At 49.4% G+C, this 17,623-nt stretch overlaps 1 protein-coding gene across 5 annotated transcripts in view; it reads left to right on the top strand.

Moving 5' to 3' along the window:
* The window catches only part of mrps10 (mitochondrial ribosomal protein S10), a 47,196-nt gene that overhangs the window by 24,355 nt on the left and 5,218 nt on the right, over positions 1-17,623 (top strand). For all 5 annotated transcript variants that reach the window (XM_038812387.1, XM_038812358.1, XM_038812368.1 and 2 more), the window contains one exon: positions 5,933-6,041. In XM_038812387.1, the coding sequence (XP_038668315.1) occupies positions 5,933-6,041 (109 nt within the window). The remainder of the gene's footprint in view (positions 1-5,932; positions 6,042-17,623) is intronic.

The following is a 17,623-nucleotide window of genomic DNA, read 5'->3' as shown; positions in this document are numbered from 1 at the left end:
ATACATGTCACTACAGTTCCCTTTCTCTAGGATACTTGCGTCCAGTAGGTCTTCCAGTAGTGTCTGTCGTGGCGGTTGTGGGTACGTCCTTGTCTCCTTTCGTAGGAAGTTTTTGAGCTGCAGGTACCGTAGCTCGTTCCCCCCAGCTAGCTGAAACTTCTCTGTCAGTTCGTCCAGTGTTGCGATCCTGTCGTCCGTGTATAGGTCCCTGACTGTCAGTGTCCCCCCGTCCTGCCTCCACCTTTTGAAGGTGGCGTCAGTCAGTGCTGGTGTGAACCTATGGTTGTTGCAGATGGGAGCCCTGTTCGACATTTTGGTCAGGCCAAGTTGCTGCCGCAGTTGGTTCCAGGATTGGAGGGTGGCTGTCACCACTGGGCTGCTGGAGTGTTTTTTGGGTGGGGATGGGAGTGCTGCCGTGGCGAGGGCCCGGAGGGAGGTTCCCATGCAGGAGGCCTCCTCCGCACGCACCCACTCAGCCTCTGGCTCCTGGATCCATCCCCTTACTCGCTCGGCTGTTGCTGCCCAGTGGTAGAATTGTAGATTCGGGAGGGCTAGCCCTCCCCTGGTTTTTGTTTTTTGTAAGACCTTCTTTGGGATCCTAGCATTTTTACCCCCCCATACGAACGCCATGATGAGTTTGTCCAGCGCTTTGAAAAAGGCCTTGGGGATGTAGATCGGAATGGATCTAAACAGGAAGAGGAACCTGGGCAGTACGTTCATTTTGATCGTCTGAACTCTCCCCGCGAGGGAGAGCGGGAGTGTGTTCCATCTTTGCAGGTCCTTTTTAACTTCCTCCGTCAGGCTGGTGAGGTTCCATTTGTGGATCCCTTTCCAGTCATGGGCTATTTGGATCCCCAGGTAGCGGAATTTATGTCGGGCTTGATTGAACGGCAGCCCCTTTAGTGCTGCCCCCCCCCCCCCTTGCGGGTGTACTGGGAAGATCTCACTTTTGCTCATGTTGAGTTTGTAGCCCGAGAAGGCTCCAAACTCTTTCAGGAGCGCGATGATTCCGTCCATGCTGCTTTGTGGGTCCGAGATATAGAGGAGCAGATCATCCGCATAGAGTGAGACTCTGTGCTCTCTACCTCCCCTTCGGATCCCCCTCCAATTTTTTGCTGCCCTGAGCGCGATTGCTAGCGGTTCAATTGCTAGTGCGAACAGCAGCGGGGACAGTGGGCATCCTTGTCTGGTGCCCCTGTGCAGCTGGAAGTATTGGGAGTTGGTATTGTTGGTCTGTACACTCGCCATGGGTGCGTTGTACAGGAGCTTTACCCAAGCGGTGAACCCTGTTCCAAGCCCGAACCGCTCCAGTACCTCTATGAGGTATTTCCACTCGACTCTGTCGAAGGCCTTTTCTGCGTCCAGGGAGACGATCACCTCTTGTGTTCTCTCCCCGGAGGGGGTCATTATCACGTTCAGCAGGCGCCTGATGTTCGCGGTAAGCTGTCTACCTTTGACAAAGCCCGTCTGGTCCTCTGTGACCACCTCAGGTACACAGTCTTCTAGCCTCTTGGCTAGGATTTTGGCCAGTATTTTGGCGTCTGCATTCAGCAGAGATATGGGTCTGTATGACCCACATTCCGTTGGGTCTTTGTCTTTCTTAGGTATCAGCGAGATTGAGGCCTGTGCTAACGTGGGTGGCAATGTGCCCCTAGCTAGCGAGTCTGTGAACATCTCCCGCAGGTGCGGGGCCAGCGCTGTCGCAAATTTTTTGTAGAAGTCCGCCGGGAATCCGTCCGGTCCCGGCGCCTTCCCCGCCTGCATGGAGCTAATGCTGTCCATGATCTCTCCCAGTGCTAGTGGTGCTTCCAGATCCCGTTTTCTGCCCTCTCCCACAACTGGTATGTCCAGTCCGTCAAGAAACCGGTTCATCCCAGCCTTCCCCGTTGGGGGCTCTGAGGTGTACAGCTCTTGGTAGAAGGCCTTGAAGGTTTTGTTAATCCTCTCTGGTTCTGTTTCCAACGTGCCTCTGGTATCTCTGATTTGCGCAATTTCTCTGCTGGCTGCCTGCTTTCTCAGCTGGTGGGCCAACAGGCGGCTGGCTTTGTCTCCGTGTTCGTATAGGGCCCCGCGTGCCTGGCGGAGTTGGTGTACTGCTTTCCTGGTGGAGAGCAGGTCAAAGTTCCTTTGTAATTCTTTCCTCTCCGCCAGGAGTTCTACGGTCGGGGCCTCGGAGTATTTATGGTCTACCTCCAGTATGGAGTCGACCAGCTTCTGCCTAGCCACCCTTTCCTCCCTATCTCTTTGCGCTTTGTAGGCTATGATTTCCCCTCTTAGTACGGCCTTAAGCGCTTCCCAGAACGTGGAGGGTGAGACCTCCCCGTTTTGGTTGATCTCAGTGTACTCCGCTATGGCCCGCGCTATCCTTTCGCTGAAGGCCTTGTCAGCTAGTAAGGCACCGTCCAACCTCCATTTGGGGCGCTGGGCCCTTCCCGTCTCTAGCCGCACATCCATGTAGTGTGGGGCGTGGTCTGATATCACAATTGCGGAGTATTCCACCTTGTCTATCTCTGGAAGCACCGTTTTCCCCACCACAAAGAAGTCAATTCTGGTGTACACGTTGTGTACTGGGGAGAAGAAAGAGAATTCTTTCTCCCCCGGGTGGGCGAATCTCCAGGGGTCTACTGCTCCCATCTGCTCCATATAGTGACTGAGTTCCCTTGCCATGTTTGAGGTTTTCCCCGTTCTGGGGTTTGATCTGTCCGTCGTTGGGTCCTGTACACAGTTGAAGTCCCCCCCCATGATTAGTCGGTGCGTCGCTATGTCCGGGATTTCTGCCATGGTCTTTTGGATGAAGCTCGTGTCGTCCCAGTTGGGCGCACTCTGGCAGAACTCTAACTGAGCATCAGTGAGCAGGTTATTTCTGTGTAAGTGCTACTTGATAGTATGGTCTACAACACCTTCCATCGCTCTGCTGATGATCAAGTGTCAACAAAAATGTTGGTAATTGGCCAGATTGGATTTGTCCTGCTTTTCGTGGAGAGGACTTTTAGGGATAATTTTCCATATTGTTAGGCAGGTGTCAGTGTACTGGAACAGCCCTAAGGGTGCAGCTAGTTCGGAAGAAGAAATCTTTAGAGTTAACTGCTCTTCCAACTGTTGTTCAATGTAAGAAGAGCATTAATTCATTAGCTGAGGTGGGACAGTAGGTGATGGTCAACAGGCGGTTTCCTAGTCCACGTTTGACCTGATGCCATGAGACGTCATGAGGTCCGGGTCAATGTTGAGGACTCCAAGGACAACTCCTTCTGATTGTGTATCACAATTCCATCGCCTATGGTGGCTGTGCCCTACCAGTGAGACAGGACATATCCAAAAATGGTGTGGGACATTGGCTGTAATGTATGATGAAATGAAAATCGCTTATTGTCACAAGTAGGCTTCAAATTAAGTTACTGTGAAAAGCCCCTAGTCACCACATTCCAGCACCTGTTCGGGGAGGCTGGTACGGGAATTGAACCGTGCTGCTGGCCTGCCTTGGTCTGCTTTCAAAGCCAGAAATTTAGCCCAGTGTACTAAACCAGATTGGTTGAGTATGATAATGTAAGGCTGTTGCTTGAGTAATATGTGGGCCTGCTCTCAATTTTGGTACATTCCCAATTAAGTGGACTTGGAAGAGTTGACAGGACAGGGTGTGCCTTTATATTATCTGCTGCCTAGGCCAGTGCTGGGTTATCTGTCTATTTTTATTCCTTTTTGAACTTTTTCGTATTGATTAGGTACAACTGAGTGATTTGCTAGGTCAATCCACAGTGCAGTTGAGAGTCATTCATATTGCTGGGTCTGTTGACACATGTAGGTAAGGTTTTCAAATTTCCATTCCTAAAAAACATTAGTAAATCAGATGGGTTTTTGCAAAAACCCAATAGCTTCCTGCCCACCATTACTTTTTTAAAAATTGTTTTTATTTCACAATTTCACAAAATTTTTACAATTTGCACAAACCCCCAACCCACTAACCCCCATAGCAGTCAACGATAACCATCTCCCCAAAATGCAAAATAAACAAACCCCAACTGTTGCAGAACCTATCACTCGCCCCCTCCCAGAGAAAATTTCACTTTTTCCAGGGTCAGAAACTCCCAACAGGTCCCCCCCACCATGCCGAGGCACAGGGTGGAGAAGCTGACCTCCACCCCAACAAGACCTGCCAGTGAGCAATCAGTGAGGCGAAGGCTAAAACATCTGCCCCTGCACCCGCCTGCGGTTCCAGCCAGTCCGACACCCCGAATATAGCTTCTAGGACACTGGGCTCCACCACCCCATGTAGAACCCCCAAAATGATGTTGAACACCGTCCTCCAAAACCTTTCCAGCTTCGGCCAAGACCAAAACATATGTACATGGTTCGTAGAGCTCCACCCGCTTCGGTCACAGACATCCTCCACCCCTTCGAACAGCCGACTCATCCTAGACTTTGTAAGGTGCGCTCTGTACACTACCTTCAGCTGCATCAGCCCCAGCTTTGCGCACAAAGTCGAGGCATTTGCCTTCTGTAGCACATTACACTACAATCCCTCCTCCAGTGCCGCCCCCAACTCATCCTCCCAATTCATCTTAACCCCTCCATGGACACCCACCCCATCCTCCTCCAAAATCCTCCTGTAAATCAGAGACGACCCCCCCCCCCCCCCCCCCCCCCCCCTCTCCCCGCTGACAGCACTGCCTTCAGCAATGAGGAGGCAGGCACTATAGGGAAGGTTGGAAAGACCTTTCTCGCAAAGTCCCCCACCTACATATACCTGAAACTTTTTCCCCGTGGCAGCCCAAACATCTTGCCCAGCTCTCCAGACTTGCAAATCGTCCTCCCAGAAACATATCCTTCATTTCCTTGATTCCCCCTCTCTTCCCATCCCCAGAACCGTACATCCATCCTCCATGGCTCAAACCCATGATTCCCCCTAATCAACATCCCCGACCCAGCACCCAACTTAAAAAGTTGCCTAAACTGCCTCCAAATCTTCAGCGTGGCCACCACCGCTGGACTCACCGAATATGTCCCTGGAGCCATCGGGAGCAATGCCGTTGTCAGTGCCCGCAACCCGACCCCCTGCAAGAGTCCGCCTCTAACGTCATCCACAAAGTCCCCACCTCCCTATTCCATCCCTGAATCTTCGCTGCATTAGAGACGGATCTTACTACGGTGGAGGGACCCTGAGCCCCCGAAGTCGGGGGTGTGGGATAGCGACATGGCGGGGTTTCTCAGACTCAGAAAAAGTAAATTCGCCTTGAGGGGTTCGTTGCACGGGTTTGCTCGGAGGTGGCTGCCATTCATTGACTTCTTTAGGAAAAATTAATGTGTCAGCAGGGGGGTGGTGGGAAAGGGAAGGCATGGGAGAGATGAGTAAGGATAGGAGAACCAATAGAGGGGTGGTTGGGGAAGGTGACATTGTATAAGCCATGTTGGCTGGGGTCTGTGCCCCGTGGGGGGGGGGTTCGTTACATTGTGGTTTTGGTGAAATTTGATGTTTAAAATTATTTAAATGATAAATGCCTCAAAATATTTTCTAAAAATAAAGAGAAAAAGAAATTCAGATGCATATTATGGGGAATAATTCCTATGCAGTTTGCCAAATCTTATGCTGGAACCTTGACTGAAAATCAGTGGAAACCCTGGAGAATAGTTGCGTGTAACCATTTTTAGCTGTTCGACTTCTTTTTGTCATGCGTTCCACTGATGACGTTGGCAAATCGGCAAGGAAACTATTTCTGTTTTGTCTGCATTGTTCTAGGCTTGTACTTTTGTCTAGTTTTCTCCACACTCCTCTACAGAATATACCATTGCAACAACATTGAAGCGAGTCATTTTGATATCTATATACAGCTCTGGAACATTGCATTTGTAAACCACTAAAACAAAAATTGATGTCTGTGGTTCAAAATAACATTTTGTGAAGTGAATCTGATTTTTTTTTAAATAAAACTATTTTTAGGTATGAACCAGCAAGGAAAATTGAAAGAATGACACTCCTGAAATCTGTTCACATTTTCAAGAAGCACAGAGTTCAGTATGAGATGAGAACATACTACAAATGCATAGAGGCAAGTAAGAGGTGAAATATCAGATAAAAATCTAAGGTATCGTGGACACTTTACTATAAACTTTCAGCTGATGAGACAAAAAATATTCAAACTTCTTATAATTTTGAACCATTAAATGAAACTAAAGTGAAGGTCAGTTTTTTTCTCTGTTGATCTGCTCACTCACTTAGACTGCCCAGATTAACATGAATTCTTGTGCTCTTTGGTGAACATGCATTTTCTTTCTCATTTAACTCTCCTAATGTTGCCAGGGGGAAGATTTATAAACACGAATCATGTCTTCAGTTTATATCACTTATACATGTTATTGTTCAGGAAAAAAACCTGACCAGAGCAATAAGAGTCAGAAGTATTTTGATTTGGCACAGTAATGTGAGGAAAGGTGTGACTACTGGAATAAAAGGTGACTTGATTGACAAATTTGCATTAAAAATGAGGGTTCTGGTACAAGGTACAAAGAGATGAGTGTTAATTTCTTTAATCTGTCAGGTAGTGGTGTAAATGTCATTAATTAATGAATGTGATTCATTTATTTCTGATTTTTTTGGTAACAATTAATTCCTTTTTAAAAGTAATTTAGAGTACCCAATTCTTTTTTTTCCAATCATGGGGTAATTTAGCATGACCAGTCTACCTACCCTGCATATCTTTGGGTTTGTGGGGTGAAACCAAAGAAGGCAACAATTAATTCCTAATATATGGTGGCCAGATGCTAGTTCTTAATCAAAATCTGCTGTCATCAGTTTTGACAGTCATCCAGACTCAAAACGTTAGCTCCCTTCTCTCTCCACAGATGCTGTCGGACCTGCTGAGATTGTCCAGCATTTTCTGTTTTTGTTTTGGATTCCAGCAACCGCAGTAATTTGCTTTTATCTGCTGTTATCAAATTTGCTTTACTTGCCTGAACTTGTAGGATCAGCAGTGATGGCTCAGATGTTGCAGTAGTAATGTTGGCGAACTGTGAACGTTTGCCATCATTGTGCCACTGAGACTGATTTCTGCATGTGTGCAGAATATGTGGAATGTCAAAAGTTGCTATGAATGATTTTACACTTCTTCAGAGGGCATGCTGCTGAAGTGCCCCAGAGAAAAATCCTTAAGCAATCGGGAAATTGGTCTCACTTTCAAAAAACCTTTACAAACTACACCTTGTTGAATAAAGAATAACTGGGTTTTTAATTGTCCGTAATATTTTTTGTCTGAGGTCAAATTTCTCCATTATGATTAAACAAAATGTGGATTTTTAAAAAGGTTTGTTATTTTAGCAACTATCTTAAACCAGGGATTTAAAGTTTCTTCCCCGAACAAATGTAGCTGCTACATAAATTGATCATTTTAAATCTGGATAGCTTTTTCTTAATCAAAAGGTTAGGAGATATGAAGCTAAAGTGGCTTTATAAAGTTAGGGTGTACATCAGCCATCATCTCACTGAATCGTGGGACAGGTTCGAGGAGCCTAATCCCGTTGGTTGGAGAGCTGGTTTGTGATGCAGAGAATGGCAAACAGCGCAGTTTCAATTCCTGTACTGGTGAAAGTTATTCATTAAGCCTTCTCAACCTTGCCCCTTGCTTGAGGTGTGGTGATCCTTGGGTTAAATCACCACCCGTCAGCTCTCCGCCTCATAGTGGAATGCAGCCTATGGTCATCTGAGACTATGGCGATTTTAGTAATGGATACAGTATAGAAACACAAGTTTATTATGAAATGGAGCCCATCAAGCTTAAAGAGAACTCCCATTGCATCCGGTTCAAGTTAGTTTAAACATAGAAAATAGAAGGAGTAGGCCATTCGGCCCTTTGAGCCTGCTCCACCATTCATTATGACCATGGCTGATCATCACTTTCAGTATCCTGATCCCTTTAGCCCTAAGAGCTACATCTAATTTCTTCTTGAAATTACACAACATTTTGGCCTCAACTACTTTGTGGTGAATTCCACAGAATCACCACTCTCTAGGTGAAGACATTTCTCCTCACGTCTGTCCCACAAGGTTTACCCCTTATCCTCAAACTATAACCCCTAGTTCTGTTCTCCCCACCATCAGGAACATTCTTTCTGAATCTACCCTGTCTAATCTTGGTAGAATTTTGTACGTTTCTATGAGTTTCCAAACTCCAATGAATACAATTCTAACCGATTTATGACAGTCCTGCCATTCCAGGAATCAGCCTAGTAAACCTCCGCGGATCTCCCTCCATAGCAAGAACATCCTTCCTCAGAAAAGGGCACCAAACCTGCACACAGTACACCAGGTGTGGTCTCACCAATGTCCTATACAATTGCAGCAAAACATCTCTATTCCTATACTCAAATCCTCTTGCTATGAAGGCTAACATACCTTTTGCCTTCTTTACTACCTGCTGTACCTGCACTCTTTCTTTCAGGGACAGATGCACAAAGACACCAAGGTCTCACTGAGTATCCACCTCTCTCAATTTACACCCATTCAAATAATAATCTGCCTTCCTACTTTTGCTACCAAAGCGAATAATCTCACATTTATCCACATTACACTACATCTGCCATATATGTGCCCACTCACTCCGTCTGTCCAAATCCTGCTGATGTATCTCTCACAGCTCACCCTCCCACCTAACTTTAGCATCTGCAAATTTCCTTTGTCCAAATCATTATTTTATTTAATGTGATCAGTTGTGGTCTTATAACAGATCCCTGTTGTACCCCACTAGTAACTGCCTGTCAATCAGAAAAATACCCATTTATTCCCTATTTTCTTTCTACCTCCCTTTTTGAATAGCGACATTCACCAACCTCTAATCTGTAGGAACCATTCCAGAGTTCAAAGAATTTTCGAAAATGACCACCGATGAACATAAGAACTAGGAGCAGGAGTAGGCCATCTGGCCCCTCGAGCCTGCTCCGCCATTCAACGAGATCATGGCTGATCTTTTGTGGACTCAGCTCCACTTTCCGGCCCGAACACCATAACCCTTAATCCCTTTATTCTTCAAAAACATTTCTATCTTTATCTTAAAAACATTTCATGAAGGAGCCTCAACTGCTTCACTGGGCAAGGAATTCCATAGATTCACAACCCTTTGGGTGAAGAAGTTCCTCCTAAACTCAGTCCTAAATCTACTTCCCCTTATTTTGAGGCTATGCCCCCTAGTTCTGCTTTCACCCTCCAGTGGAAACAACCTGCCTGCATCTATCGTATCTATTCCCTTCATAATTTTATGTTTCTATAAGATCCCCCGCATCCTTTTAAATTCCAACGAGTACAGTCCCAGTCTACTCAACCTCTCCTCGTAATCCAACCCCTTCAGCTCTGGGATTAACCTAGTGAATCTCCTCTGCACACCCTCCAGCGCCAGTACGTCCTTTCTCAGGTAAGGAGACCAAAACTGAACACAATACTCCAGGTGTGGCCTAACACCGTATACATTTGCAGCATAGTCTCCCTAATCTTAAACTCCATCCCTCTAGCAACGAAGGACAAAACTCCATTTGCCTTCTTATACACCTGTAAACCAACTTTTTGCGACTCATGCACTAGCACACCCAGGTCTCTCTGCACAGCAGCATGTTTTAATATTTTATCATTTAAATAATAATCCCTTTTGCTGTTATTCCTACCAAAATGGATGACCTCACATTTGTCAACATTGTATTCCATCTGCCAGACCCTAGCCCACTCACTTAACCTATCCAAATTCCTCTGCAGACTTCCAGTATCCTTTGAACTTTTTGCTTTACCACTCATCTTAGTGTTGTCTGCAAATTTGGACACATTGCACTTGGTCCCCAACTCCAAATCATTTATGTAAATTGTGAACAATTGTGTGCCTCACACTGATCCCTGAGGGACACCACTAGCTACTGATTGTCAACCAGAGAAACACCCATTAATCCCCACTCTTTGCTTTCTATTAACCAATCCTCTATCCATGTTACTACTTTATCCTTAATGCCATGTATCTTTATCTTATGCAGCAACCTTTTGTGTGGCACCTTGTCAAAAGCTTTGTGTAAATCCAGATATACCACATCCATTGGCTCCCCATTATCTACCGCACTGGTAATGTCTTCAAAAAATTCCATTAAATTAGTTAGGCACAACCTGCCCTTTATGAACCCATGCTGTGTCTGCCCAATGGAACAATTTGAATCCAGATGTCTCGCTATTTCTTCCTTGATGATAGATTCCAGCCTCTTCCCTACTACCGAAGTTAAGCTAACTGGCCTATAATTACCCGCTTTCTGCCTACCTCCTTTTTTAAACAGTGGTGTCACATTTGCTAATTTCCAATCTGCCGGGACCACCCCAGAGTCTAGTGAATTTTGGTAAATTATCACTAGTGCATTTGCAATTTCCCTAGCCATCTCCTTTACCACTCTGGGATGCATTCCATCAGGGCCAGGAGACTTGTCTACCTTTAGCCCTATTAGCTTGCCCATCACTACCTACTCAGTGATAACAATCATCTCAAGGTCCTCACCTGTCATAGCCTCATTTCCATCAGTCACTGGCATGTTATTTGTGTCTTCCACTGTGAAGACCGACCCAAAACCCTGTTCAGTTCCTCAGCCATTTCATCTCCCATTATTAAATTTCCCTTCTCATCCTCAAAAATGACCAATATTTACCTTAGCCACTCTTTTTTATTTTATATATTTGTAGAAACTTTTACTATCTGTTTTTATATTCTGAGCAAGTTTACACTCATAATCTATCTTATTCTTCTTTATAGCTCTTTTAGTAGCTTTCTGTTGCCCCCTAAAGATTTTCCAGTCCTCCAGTCTCCCACTAATCTTTGCCACTTTGTATGCTTTTTCCTTCAATTTGATACTCTCCCTTATTTCCTTAGATATCCACGGTCAATTTTCCCTCTTTCTAACGTCCTTCCTTTTTGTTGGTGTGAAAAATCGCTTGGAAGGTTCTCCATTGTTCCACCATAAAGTCTTTGCTCCCAGTCTACCTTAGCTAGCTCTTCTCTCATCCCATTGTAATCTCCTTTGTTTAAGTACAAAACACTGCTGTTTAATTTTACCTTCTCACCCTCCATCTGTATTTTAAATTCCACCATATTGTGATCGCTCCTTCCGAGAGGATCCCTAACTATGAGATCATTAATCAATCCTGAGTCATTACACAGGACCAGATCTAGGACCGCTTGTTCCCTTGTAGGTTCCATTACATACTGTTCTAGAAAACTAGCGTGGATACATTCTATAAACTCCTTCTCAAGGCTTCCTAGACCGACATGTAGATTCAAATCCCCCATGATAACTGCTGTACCATTTCTACGTGCATCAGTTATTTCTTTGTTTATTGCCTGCCCCACCATAATGTTACTATTTGGTGGCCTATAGACTACTCATATCAGTGACTTTTTCACCTCAACTATTCCTGATTTCCACCCAAATGGATTCAACCTTATCCTCCATAGCACCGATGTCATCCCTTACTATTTCCCGGATGTCATCCTTAAATAACAGAGCTACACCACCTCCCTTACCATCCACTCTGTCCTTCCGAATAGTTTGATACCCTTGGATATTTAACTCCCAGTCATGACCATCCTAACCATGCTTCAGTAATGGCCACTAAATCATATTCACGATGATTTGCGCCATCAACTCATTTACCATATTCTGAATACTACAAGCATTCAGGTAAAGTTCACTTATGTTGGCTTTTATACCTCTGTTTTGAATCTTAACACCCTGATCAATAACACAGTAACCCCTCCTTTTTAAAAAAAATAAAATAATTTTAATTGAGATTTTCAAAAACATATCAAAAACAGAAAATAACAAGAAAACCACACTAACCCCCAACCCCCCCCCCCCCAGTAACTACAAAACGAAGAAATAGATAAACACCCGGCATATTCAATAAACACATATACACATTTCTCTCCCCCCCCCCCGGGTTGCTGCTGCTGCCGGCCTATTTTCCTACCGTTCTGCCAGGAAAGGCTCCCACTGCCTGAAGAACCCCTGTACTGATCCCCTCAGGGCAAATGCAAATTTCACCTTCTCCAATTTGATGAACCCCGCCATATCATTGATCCAGGCCTCCACACTTGGGGGCCTCGCATCCTTCCATTGAAGCAAGATCCTCCGCCGGGCTACTAGGGACGCAAAGGCCAGAACACCGGCCTCTTTCGCCTCCTGCACGCCCGGCTCCATTGCAACCCCAAAAATTGCGAGTCCCCAGCCTGGCTTGACCTGCATCCTGCCACCCTCGACACAGTCCTTGCTACCCCCTCCCAAAATTCCCCCAGCGCTGGGCATGCCCAGAACATATGGGCATGGTTCTCTGGGCTCCCCGAACACCTAGCACACCTGTCTTCGCCACCAAAAAACCTACTTATCCTCGTCCCGGTCATGTGGGCCCTGTGCACCACCTTGAACTGTATGAGGCTAAGCCTCGCACAGGAAGAGGAGGAATTCACTCTTTCCAGGGCATCCGCCCACGTCCCCTCCTCGATCTCCTCACCCAGCTCCTCCTCCCATTTAACCTTCAGCTCCTCCACCGAGGCCTCATCCACCTCCTGCATGACGTGGTACACGTCCAAAATCCTCCCCCCTCCAACCCACACCCCCGAGAGCACCCTGTCCCGTACCCCATGTGGGGGCAGCAGAGGGAACACCTGCCACCTGGCAAACGCCCTAACCTGCATGTACCTAAACATGTTCCCCGGGGGGAGCCCAAACTTCCCCTCTAACTCACCCAGGCTCGCAAACCTCCCATCCACAAACCGGTCCCTCAACCTCCTAATACCTACCCTGTGCCAGCCAAGAAACCCGCCATTGATGCTCCCTTGTACAAACCGGTGGTTCCCCCATATCGGGGACTCCATCGAGCCCCCCACCTCCCCCTATGCCGTCTCCATTGCCCCCAAATTTTGAGGGTAGCCGTCACCACCGGGCTCGTGGTATACCTCGTTGGAGGGAGCGGTAACGGCGCTGTTACCAGCGCCTCCAGGCTCGTGTCCACACAGGATGCCATCTCCATCCTCTTCCATGCTGCTCCTGCCCCGTCCATTACCCACCATTGCTGTGTTGGCAGCCCAGTAGTACCCACAGAGGTTGGGCAGCGCCAGCCCCCCCTATCCCTGCCCCGCTCCAAAAATACCCTTCTCACCCTCGAAGTCCCATGTGCCCATACAAATCCCGTAATACTCCTGTTGACCATCCTAAAAAAGGCCTTCGGGGTAAGGATGGGGAGGCAATGGAACAGGAACAAAAACCTTGGGAGCACCGTCATCTTGACGGACTGCACCCTGCCCGCCAGCGACAACATGTCCCATCTTTTAAACTCCTCCTCCATTTGCTCCACCAGCCTAGTGAGGTTAAGCTTGTGAAGGGCCCCCCAGCTCCTAGCCACCTGGACTCCCAGGTACCGAAAGCTCCTCCCCGCCCTTTTCAGCGGGAGCCTATCAATCCCCTCCTCTTGATCCCCCGGGTGCACGACGAACAGCTCACTCTTACCCAGGATGAGCTTGTACCCAGAATGAGCTTGTACCCAGAAAAGCCCCCAAATTCCCTAAGGATCTGCATCACCTCCGGCATTCCCCCCACTGGGTCCGCCACATAAAGCAACAAGTCATCTGTGTATAATGACACTCGGTGCTCCTCCCCGCACCAGACCCCTCCAATTCCTCGACTCCCTCAACGCCATGGCCAGGGGCTCAATTGCCAACACAAAGAGCAAAGGGGAGAGGGGGACACCCCTGCCTCGTCCCCCGGTACAACCGAAAGTACTCCGATCCCCTCCTATTCGTCGCTACGCTCGCCATCGGGGCCTCATACAACAGCCTCACCCAACTGACAAACCCCTCCCCGAACCCAAACCTTTCCAACACCTCCCATAAGTATCCCCACTCAACCCTATCAAAGGCCTTCTCCGCGTCTAATGCTACCACTATCTCCGCCTCCCCTTCTACCGCCGGCATCATTATAACATTCAGAAGCCTACGTATATTGGTGTTCAGCTGCCTTCCCTTCACAAACCCCGTCTGGTCCTCATGAATGACCCCCGGCACACCGTCCTCTATCTTTGTGGCCAAGATCTTCGCCAACAGCTTGGCATCCACATTTACCAACGAGATCGGCCAATATGATCCACACTGCAGGGGGTCCTTGTCCCGTTTAAGGATCAAGGAAATCAACGCCCGTGACATAGTCGGGGGCAAAGCCTCCCCCTCCCTTGCCTCGTTAAAGGTCCTAACCAACAGGGGGCCCAGCAGGTCTGCATACGTTTTGTAAAATTCGAAGGGAAACCCGTCCGGCCCCGGCGCCTTCCCCGACTGCATGCTGCCTATCCCTTTGACCAGCTCAATCGGTGCCCCCAGCCTATCCAAAAAGTGCCCCATTCCTCCCCTCCCTCCACCGGGGGCTCAGACCGGTACAATTCCCATAAAAGTCCCTGAAGACCACATTGCCTCCCCTATCCGTCACTCCACCAATCTCCCTGGCCGTGCCTCGCTTGCGTAGCTGATGCACCACCATCCTACTCGCCTTCTCCCCATATTCGTACACCGCTCCCTGTGCCTTCCTCCACTGAGCTTCCGCCTTTCCGGTGGTCAGCAAGTCGAACTTGGCCTGAAGGTTACGTCGCTCCCTCAACAGTCCCTCCTCCGGAGCCTCTGCGTATTTCCTGTCCACCCTCACCATCTCCCCCACCAACCTCTCCCTCTCTCTTTGCTCTCCCCTCTCCCTATGGGCTCGGATGGGAATCAACTCTAATCACCGCCTTCAATGCCTCCCAAACCTCCCCATTATCATTGGCCTCCAAGTACCTCTTGGTACACGTCCGAACCCGCCCGCCCACCTTCTCATCCGCCAGCAGTCCCACCTCCAGGTGCCAGAGCGGGCGCTGGTCCCTCTCCTCCCCCAGCCCAAGGTCTACCCAGTGCGGGGCATGGTCCGAAATGACTATGGCCGAATACTCGGCATCCTCCACCCTCGAAATCATCCCCCTGTTCAGGACAAAAAAAAAAATCGATCCGGGAATAGGCTTTATGCACGTGGGGAAAAAAATGAATACTCCCTGGCCCTCGGCCACGCAAACCTCCAAGGATCCACCCCTCCCATCTGGTCCATAAACCCCCTCAACACCTTAGCCGCTGTGGGCCTCCTGCCCGTCCTGGACATGGATCGATCCAATGGGGCATCCAGCACTGTGTTAAGTCCCCCCCCCAGTGTCAGGCCCACCGTCTCCAGATCCGGAATGCGGCTCAACATGCGCCGCATTAAACCCGCATCGTCCCAATTTGGGGCATAGACATTCACCAGCACCACCCGCTCCTCTTGCAACTGGCCGCTCACCATGACATACTTCCCTCCACGGTCAGCCACCACCTTGGACGCCTCAAACGACACCCTTTTTCCCACCAGAATCGCCACCCCCCCCGATTTTTTGCATCCAGCCCCGAATGAAACACCTGGCCTACCCAGCCCTTCCTCAGTCTAACCTGGTCCGCCACCTTCAGGTGCGTCTCTTGGAGCATAGCCATGTCCGCCTTCAGCCCCATCAGGTGCATAAACACCCAGGCCCGTTTGACCGGCCCATTCAGCCCCCTCACATTCCAAGTTATCAGCCGGATCCCTGCCCCCCTCCCCTGCCGACTAGCCATAACCTGTCCCCTGCCCGCCCCAGGCCAGCGCCCCCCGCTCGGCCCGTTCCCCACGGCGGCAAACCCCCACCCCGGCCCCCCCCTGCATACTCCAGCTCCTTCCTGGCCATTTCAGCAGCAACCCGGTACCCCCCCCCCCCCCAATCCCCATCCTAGGACCCCTCCCAGCCGCGTTACTCCCTCCATAGCACTCCCGTGAGCCAGCTAACTTCTGCTGACCCCGGCAGCTCCCACCACACCTCCGACCTCCCCCAGACCCATCAGCAGACCCTCTTCCTCCCCCTCCTGCTCTCGCGCGGGGGGGGGGGGAAGCCCGCACTTCTCAGCTCCGACCCCGCCCCCATCCACCCTCAGCGCGGGAAACAGAAGAAAAGCCCACGCTTTCACTCTGCCCGACCCCACCCACGCAAAAAAAAGACAGCACCCCACCTGCCCAAGAACCAACACACAACCAGCTTAAAACAGCATAACACAGAGACCCTTGCCACCAAAAGTTAACACAGTTATTTACAAACCCCCGACCCTCAGTCAGAGTCCAACTTCTCGGCCTGCACAAAGGCCCACGCCTCCTCCGGGGACTCTAGTGCCGGTCCTTGAAAGTGACCCACAGACGCGCCGGCTGTAACATGCCAAACTTCACGCTCTTTCTGTGGAGCACCACCTTCGTCCGGTTGTACCCGGCCCTCCGTTTAGCCACCTCCGCACTCCATTCCTGGTAGATCTGCACTACCGTGTTCTCCCACTTGCTGCTCCGCTCCTTCTTGGCCCACTTAAGCACGCACTCTCGGTCAGCGAACCGGTGGAACCGCACCAGCACCGCCCATGGCGGCTCATTCGGCTTGGGCCTCCTGGCCAGTATTCTGTGGGCCCCCTCCAGCTCCAGGGGCCCCTGGAAGGACCCAGCTCCCATCAGTGAGTTCAGCAAAACGACCACATAGGCCCCCAGGTCTGACCCCTCCGTGAGACCCAGGATCCGCAAAGTTTTTCGCCTCGACCGGTTCTCCATCTCCTCGAACCGCTCCTGCCACTTTTTATGGAGCGCCTTGTGCATCTCCACCTTTACCACGAGTGCCGTGGCCTCATCCTCTCTTTCGGAGGCTTGTTGTCGGAGCTCCCGGATCTCCACCCCCTGGGCTGCCTGCGTCACCAGCAGCTTGTCCGCATTTAGCGAGTCTAGCAGCTCCACCTTTAGCTCCTGAAAACATCGCTGGAGAGTCTCCTGCTGCACCTGCGCCCACTGCCTCCATTCCTCGAGGCCTCCATCTTGATTCTCTTCCCCCGCTTTTTCTTAGGCGCTGCCACCACTATTCTGCTGGCCCCGCTCCTGGTCAAGACCATAGACCACTGGGGATCTGCTGCAGACACCTTCCCACGTCGGGAACCATCGAGCAAGTACCGCTGGGGGCCTTTAAAAGAGCCCAAAAGTCCGTTCCTGGCGGGAGCTGCCGAACGTGCGGCTTAAACCGGAAGTCCCACAGTAACCTCTCCCAAGTTATATTTCCTCTTAACTTTTCTCCTAATTTTCCTTGTCGTTGAACCCATATCTTCATGTAACAACCTGCCGTGTCGCTTTCCATTTATGTTTTTACTTCCCGTTTTATTCCTTTTAGTATTACTGGGCCTATTCACTGAGCTCCCCTCAGTCACTGTACCTTGTACTGTCACCCTTTTTGACTATGGCTTCTCTGCCTTACACTTTCCCCCTTACTGCCTTGTGTTTCTGTCCCTGTTTTACTGACTTCCTGCATCGGTTCCCATCCCCCTGCCACATTAGTTTTAAAACTGCCCAATCGCTCCAGCAAATAGTCCCCGAGGACATCAGTTCCAGTCCTGCCCAGTTGTAACCCGTCCAGTTTGTACAGATCCCACCTCCCCCCATGCCCCAGGAATCTGAAACCCCCCCCCCCCCCCCCAGGAATCTGAAACCCCCCCCCCCCCCCCCAGGAATCTGAAACCCTCCCCCCCAGGAATCT

The sequence above is a fragment of the Scyliorhinus canicula genome, chromosome 1, assembly GCF_902713615.1.
Source record: "Scyliorhinus canicula chromosome 1, sScyCan1.1, whole genome shotgun sequence".
NCBI lineage: Eukaryota > Metazoa > Chordata > Chondrichthyes > Carcharhiniformes > Scyliorhinidae > Scyliorhinus > Scyliorhinus canicula.
The sequence above is the reverse complement of the archived record's forward strand: the minus strand, read 5'-3'. Positions and strand labels throughout refer to the sequence as shown.